Raw genomic sequence first — 8,107 nt, 5'->3', positions numbered from 1 at the left:
AGTAAAGGGAAGTTAAAATTTTTATACATAAGAATAAAAATCGATTAAAAATACAATAGAATAATATAAATAAATAAATAAACTGCGATTAAAAGTTGATTAAAAATATTAGAGACCGGTACAAATACAGTAGAATAAAAATATATATATATATATATAGAAAAAATATAGAGAACAAAATAATAGGGAGACGTAGCACAACAGTTCATTCGCTGAGGCCAATAGCCAATAAAAGAAGTTCAAGATAAATAGTACGAAAGTTCAACTACCTGCCTCATGACAGCCAATTTAGTAGGTAAAATCCAATTTCATAAACAGGAATACCAGAGCGCACGGGACAAAACAACAACAAAACATCCAAAGTGTGGCAAAGTAAAATCCATATTTCACCATTCGGCAGGTAACATCAGTAAAATCAAACCATAAACATCATTTACAGTGGATTACAAGTATAGGTGGAATACAAACACAGAACACCTATGGCCATTTCGGGGGTATATCACCGTATTTAGGGCACAATAGAACACAAATTGGTGATAACCCCTTCTTCAGGGTAAATAAACGACACACAGACATCATCGAAGTCACCAATCAAAAAAATTATAATTATGAGAGCAAGCTTAAATAAATAATAATATGGACTAGACCAAAAAAAAAAAAAAGAAAAAAAATCTAATTTTTAGTATACCCTTTAGAATAGTCAGGCAGGTTTGGTAACTAAAAACTATTAGGTTTCAAATCCAATGTAAGCCATGATGAAAAATAAATAAAAAATAAATACTACCATTGTATCCATATTTTTATTATTTTTTTAATATCAATATTTTTGTCTTTTTATTTTAATTTTTATTTCTATCATTACCATTACTATCACCATTAATACCATTATTACCACTATTAATACTATTATTTTTGTTCTTATTTCTATTTTTATATAGTTTTAGGAAGGTAGAGGAAATATATGTGTGTGTGTGTGTGTGTATGTTTGTGTGTTTGTGTTTGTCCCCCCAACATCGCTTGACAACCGATACAGGTGTGTTTACGTCCCCATACCTTAGCGGTTCGGCAAAAGAGACCAATAGAATAAGTACTAGGCTTACAAAGAATAAGTCCTGGGGTTGATTTGCTCGACTAAAGGCGGTGCTCCAGCATGGCCGCAGTCAAATGACTGAAGCAAATAAAAGAATAACATTTATTTATTTATTTTCTTATTTATTCATATATTTATTTATCTATTTTTCTTCTATTATATAGGGACAATGATCAGTTTCGCAGCATTCCGATTCGCAGGAGTGACTCTAACAAAACATTGGAACGCCACCACACGCATAATATTCGAATGCCTATGCGTCGTATTTATTTGGATTGCTATGGTTCCAGCACACTGGAGACATGACCTTTGGTATACACCTTTTGGCTTGATTCTCATTCTCCTTGGCTTTAGCAGTTTCTACGGTCTCATCTTCCAGCGAGCTTTCTGTCGCTGCAATATCACATGGTGCAACCGGAGAGGAAACGATGAGTTACTGATACCAGTTGACCAAGACGGAAATGGTTCCATTCAAGGTGAGATATTTAAGGTTATCTATTTTTTAATATTTTTCAGATTGGAGTGTATTTTAGTCTATATGATCATGTGATAACGATTTCTCAACAATGTCTGTGAAATTTAATGTAAGAATAGCATTATTAACAACATGAATCTATGCATAGCTATATGTTTAAAAAGTTTGATTTGAACCTTGTAGTTCCTGTTTCAATTTCATTATACAGCACAGAACAAGTGTTTTCTCCTACAAACACATATCCACCAAAGCCATATAGATGAAATTTGATGGCACCAATTGACAATTGGTGTAGGTGTGTTTATGTCCCCATAACTCAGCAATTTGGCCCAAAAAAAAGGGCTGATAGAATAAATACTAGACTTTAAAAAACATATAAGTCCTGGGGTTGATTTGTTCGACAAAAACCCTGCAAGGCAGTGCCCCAGCATGGCCACAATCAAATGGCTGAAACAAGTAAAAGTCAATGATTGTACTAGCTTGCTGCCTTCTTTCTAATTTTGGTACAAGGCCAATAATCTTGAGGGGAGGGGCGATTTGATTACATAGACCCTAGTATTTGACTGGTACTTGATTTTTATCAACCTCTGAAGTATGAAGAGTAAAGTTGACCACACCAGAATTTGAACTTAGTGTCTAATGAACCAGAAGAAATGCTACTTAGTATTTCGTCTGCTGTGTTAATGGTTCTGCTAACTCACTGCCTCAGGCCAGATTAATACGAAGAAATTAGAACTCAGTGAGGTATCTCATAAAAGTTTCTTGGGATTTAGAAGACATTTACTTTTAATTTATTTTTCTGCTTTGAGCTCAAGTTGATATATTTTGTCATTTATATTTAATTTAGATTTAATCATCTATATTTATTCAATATTTAATCATTTTTAGTTCATTTATTTTTATACTATACTTAATTATCTATATTTAATCTCTGTTAAATATACATATATCTTTTTTTTTCAATAATAATCTGTATTTAATCTAGCTCTGTTGATATATTTGCTCCTCCAGGCAGTGAATATATTGTTTAAAGAAATATATTCAGATATTAGCAATTTATTTAAAATACATTGTGAAATTTATGGAAGTGAAGTTGGAAATGTGGTTGAATTTATAAGTTGCTTGATGAATAGGGGAATGATAGACCTCTAGTTTAAACGCCTTCAATAATTTAGTTCCATTTCTCTGTATTCTAAATCTGAATCATGTTAAAAGCCTGCTTTTCCTGTAATCACATCAGTATTCATATAATGATTAACTTTCAGCATATACAGATATCAATTTAATTAACTATACCCTTCTTTTCAAATATGTAACCTTAAGGTGTTCATTTAAAATATTAATATACCTGCACATGCAAGGTGCATTCCAGAAGTTTTGAAACATTCTCAGGAGAGACATTTATTAATTTCAAAGAAGTACAAAACTTTAACCTCCTTCAATCCTTTACCATCAATGCTCTTGCTATGGAACTCTAGCCTCTTCGTGAAGGCCCACTGGAAGTCCTCCAAAATGAAGGTGTCCGAGACCCTTGTCACAGCCTCCATCATCTCCTTCAGCTTGAGGAACAATCAAAAATCACAAGGACTGTAGGTGGGGGTGAGGGACAGTTTTGATGCCTATCTCTATCAAGTAGTTGGTCATCAGGACGGAACTGTGGATTGGTGCATTGTTCTGGTGCAGGTTCTCTGGCCTTTTGTGAGGGAATCTCTTTCTGAATTCCATCCAAACCTCCACAAAGTACTCTTTGTTACTATTAATGATTTGTAGGGATACTGTATTTCATTATGCAACCACAATATACTACCAAGTATATTAAATGCTTTTATAAGTCAATACTGTGTTCTACTGTGTTAGCAGTGCTATTAAATCAATTGCTAAGTTTATCTCTACAGTTTCTTTGTTGACTGTCTGGCCTGAGGGAAACCAGTGAATTTAAATGATGCCATTGCTGTCAAAGAAGAGGATCATCATGTACTGCCCAGTGGACTTGCTTTACTTGGCCTCTTGCACCAGTGAAAAAAAGATGCCTGGTTCACACAAGTTAATCCATAAGCAGTCTGGAGCATTTCATAAACTTCAGTAGCATTTTTTCCCAGTTTAACATAAAACTTTATTGTAAATCTAGCTTCCAAATTGTCTTCACATCCTGACTGCATCCTGCAAACTAGTTAGTTGTGAGAAGCAGTGTTTTGTAGGTCAGTTTTATCTTTCTTCCTTTCAGGATCAATAAAATAAGTTACAGCTGTCTCCTTCAACTTGGAATGAAAAAGATGGCAGGTCAGCTTATTAGATAATGATTTGACTGTGCTGGTATGGTTATGTGATGCATATGGACGCAAACAGCTGTGTAAAGAAGTGCTGATCTCTAATTTTGGAGGGAACCTGTGGTAGAGGTAGACCCAGGAAAATATGGGATGAGGTGGTGAAGCATGATCATCAAACTTTGAACCTCACAGAAGCAATGATTAATGACTGAGACTTCTGACGATGTGATCTACTTAAGAAGACCCATCAAGTCAAGTGCCCCTATGTACCATCAAGTGCATCATCCTCATAATGTTACGTTCTTTGATAATCTCCCTTGAAAACACGTTCATCGTTTCCACGTAACCTATGGTGGCGTTGCTGTTTCCAAAGTTTATTTTCATTTCTCTATTAGTTATTTTACTCGCGTATCTATCTTAAAATGAGCTGCTTGGTGGTGGTCTGCGCTCTCCAAGTGCTTTTCTAGTAATTAAGGTGGTGAGCTGGAAGAATCATTGACAAGCCAGATAAAATATTTGGCATTATTTCATCTGTCTTTATGTTCTGAGTTCAAATTCTACCGAGGTTGACTTTGCCTTTCATCCTTCCAGGATCGTTTAAATAAGTATTAGTCAAGTGCTGGGGTAATCGACTAGTCCCCTCCCACCAGGATTATTATTGTTGTTTTATTATTATTATTATTATCATTATTATTATTATTCAGTAGTTTTATTTTTATAGCATGCTTTCACTTCACTACCGAGCGCAGCTCTGTGCGCCTTGGGTATGTGCTGTGGTTTGCTGTGATGCTCTTATGGTTACTGTATTGAAAGTGTTTTGCGTAGGATGTGTGCAGTGCCCAGTAGTGCAATTTTCTGTATGTTGTATATATTTGTAAGTCCTGGTGTTTTTGTTATGTATTTGTCTGAATATTTTCTTATCATACCTAATCGACCATTATTATTATTATTATTATTATTGTTATTTATTTTTTTTTTTTTTTAGAAATTGCCTAAGAAATCTAACCTTTGTGAAGACAGCAGTAAATTAGATGGTCAGACTGTTGATGTGGTAACCACCTCTGCAACAGCAGCAATATCAGCAACAACATCAAACAAAACAACAGCAGCAGCAACAAAAACAGCAGCATCAACTATAACAGAAGTAACAGCAGCAGCAAGATCAGAAACAGCAACAGCACAAACAGCAGCAGTAATAAAACAACAACAACAACATCAACGGTGATCACCAGATTGCAATACCCAATGCTAAAAGCCACAGCAACATAAATGTACCAAAAGCCAGTGAAGGAACCTGCAAGAATTAGAAGTCAAATCTTCCTCAAATCAAACCCTACCATCTTAAAAAAAGGACACATTGGATCATAGAGTCCAAGTTACACAGTTGCTGATGGCCATGGTTTTGATGCCATTTGGTGACATGACTGTCTGATCAGGGCTGACCTGGGGTTATACAACAACAACAGTAACCACAACAACAACTACAATAACACCAACAGCAGCAGCAGCAGTAACAACATCTGCAACAGTAACAACAACAGCACTAATAGCAAATAAGAAAGGATGACAACTTTTGAAACGTGCATTATCTGCAATGACAGAAACCCATGATGACAATCACAACAGCAACAAGAGTAAGCTCAACATTAGCAAGCAGCAGCAACAACACCAACAAGAACATCAGGAATAGTGACGACAATAACAACATTATAATGAGCAAAACAGCAATAATATAAGAATGTGAGAAACAGCATCAGCTGGAACATCTGTACCAGGGTGGAGAATCTTTTTCTTAGTGCCAGGATCAAATTGTGAGTGTATTCAAACTGGTTGGAGTACATCAATGTCAAGAGAAATAATGAATCTTTGATTATGCAAATTCATAGGTTATGCATACATTAACATGACACTAAGGAACATTAATCAAAATGTTAAGAAGCATTAATTAATTAGACAGTGATAATGATTTAAATGCCTTTATGGGAATGTTGAAAGAAACTTATGTTAAATTAGTCTGGGTTTTAAGGTTTAATGAATTGTTTTTTAAAAAGTTTTAAGCACATAGGTACAAGCATAGCTGTGTGGTTAAGAAGTTCACTTTTTAACCACACAGTTTCAGGTTCAGCCCTACTACATGGCACCTTGAGCAAGTGTCTTCTTGAATAGCCTTGAGTTAACCAAAGCCTTCTGAATAATTTTATTTTTTTAAAATATTTCTTTCCTTTCTTTTTTTTTTTTCTTTTTGAGGTGTTTTGAAATGTGGGTGCAAGCAAAGTTTCGCTTGTGGTTGCTTGAGCTGCTGAAATAACAGCCAAATTTCCCTCAAGTCAAAAAACTCTGCTTTTTTTCAAAGAAAAAAGAAAAAGACATATTTAGATAACATGATCCCAGATACATCAGATACATTAGGTTAGCAAGACTAGAATGCTATTGATCATAGGTCTTCTTGACCAGTGTTGACCTCGGGCTAAATAGTGCCAGTAACAACAACATCATTTCCAATAATATTTATGACTTTAACAGTAGCAACAAGAACAACAACATAGACAGCAGTGATCACAACTACAGCAGAAACAACATCACTAATAACAATTGTAATAACATTAGCAAAAGCAATAACATTATAACAATAATGATAACAATAACGATGATAATAATAATAATAATAATAATAATAATAATAATAATAGTGTTTGGAAGAGCATTATAGCCATGTGTCAAGAGGAATTCTTTGGGGTTTGAATAATTCACCTTTCGAAACATGGGTGTTTCATTCAACATCCTTAAACAATCCTTATTCAGGGACGTTTTGAGTGGGATGAGCTATTCAGCCTGAAAAAATTCTAACTGGGTCCCCACCTGCAATGTCATGTGCTGTTTATTTTGATATGAGATCACCATATCATGCACATATGGTTGTGATGCATGTGCCTGGTGTACCCTTGTCAGATGGGTATACTGGGCTTTGTATAATTTACCCGTGTCACTTTGATGGCATGCACTGCTCTTTCACTCGATAATAATAATAATAATGATAATGATAGTAGCTATTTCTTGATTTGTCATGAAAGTGGTGAATTAACCCTTTAGCATACAGATTATTCTGTCAAATGTAAAGCTTATGTATTCACACCATGTAAAATTAATCTTGCATCATTTCATGGCTTTGAGATTTCAATTATGTGATTGTTTATTTTTAAAATGACACAATAAGATAGCTATGAATGACCATATCTGACTAGTTTGAACATAAAACAGGTAGAATATTTTGGCCAGATATGGCCGGTTTAAGCACTAAAGGGTTAAGGAGGTATTACGAAACAGTTGTTCCATGAGAAACCAGTTGTCTACAAAAGGAACAAAGTGAAACGCATTAGAACAAAAACAGCCACCTAGGGCCAGTTGAAAAATCTTACAAATTTCAATATTAATTAAAACCTCATGGGCAAATGCTCACTTCCATCTGTGCTCTATGGGCATGTGCATAGGGCATTCTTGATGCTTCTCTCTCTGTCTCTCTCTCTCTCTTGCTCTCTCATTCCCTTTTCATCAGAACTACTGAATAATAATATTAATAATAATAATGATAATAATAATAGTAGAACTAGTAGTAGTAATAATAATAATAATAATAATAATAATAGTTGTAATAATAATAGTTGTAATTATAATAATAATAATAATAATAATTCTGTAATTGGTCACTATGACATTGAGGACAAGATCAAAGAATGAAATATAACTCACAAAACAGCGGGAGGTTTACACTGATCAAAAGGGGAGCAACAACAATAAGGATCTAACAAAAGATCTAGTAGTAATAATAATAATAATAATAATAACACCAGAACAACAGATCAAAGAAACAATAAGATCAAATGCAACAGTAATAACAAAACAAAATTATCTTGAAACAGAGTCCAAAGAAGTTCCCATACATACACTGGTTGTATTATATCGCATCATACTATCAGATACATAGAGCAACAACCTTGAAAATACACTGTTTAAAAAATACTGCAAAAACACAGTCAAACTCATAGGGATAGAAAAGACATTGAAAAACTAGAGTGTATACATGGATAGATAGATATACAATTACACTCTCTTCAACAATATGTGCAATGATATAAGCCTCCTAATAGATTGCCTAATCCAATCTAACACAAGCATATGCATACATAAACATATATACATACACATGCAATAACACAAAAATACACATATACATGCATATATATATATGTATATATATATATATATATATATATATAT

The 8,107-nt window shown here is 34.0% G+C and overlaps 1 protein-coding gene across 1 annotated transcript in view; it reads left to right on the top strand.

Moving 5' to 3' along the window:
- The window catches only part of LOC106870267 (solute carrier family 35 member F6-like), a 457,970-nt gene extending 449,909 nt beyond the window's left edge, over positions 1-8,061 (top strand). The window contains exons 7-8 of the mRNA XM_052969764.1: positions 1,255-1,566; positions 4,818-8,061. Coding sequence (XP_052825724.1) covers positions 1,255-1,566; positions 4,818-4,828 — 323 coding nt within the window. The 3' untranslated portion in view covers positions 4,829-8,061. The remainder of the gene's footprint in view (positions 1-1,254; positions 1,567-4,817) is intronic.
- Positions 8,062-8,107: the final 46 nt, after the last annotated feature.

Source organism: Octopus bimaculoides, chromosome 7, assembly GCF_001194135.2.
Source record: "Octopus bimaculoides isolate UCB-OBI-ISO-001 chromosome 7, ASM119413v2, whole genome shotgun sequence".
Taxonomy (NCBI): Eukaryota; Metazoa; Mollusca; class Cephalopoda; order Octopoda; family Octopodidae; genus Octopus; species Octopus bimaculoides.
Note: the sequence above shows the minus strand (reverse complement) of the source record. Positions and strands in the feature narration are given on the sequence as shown.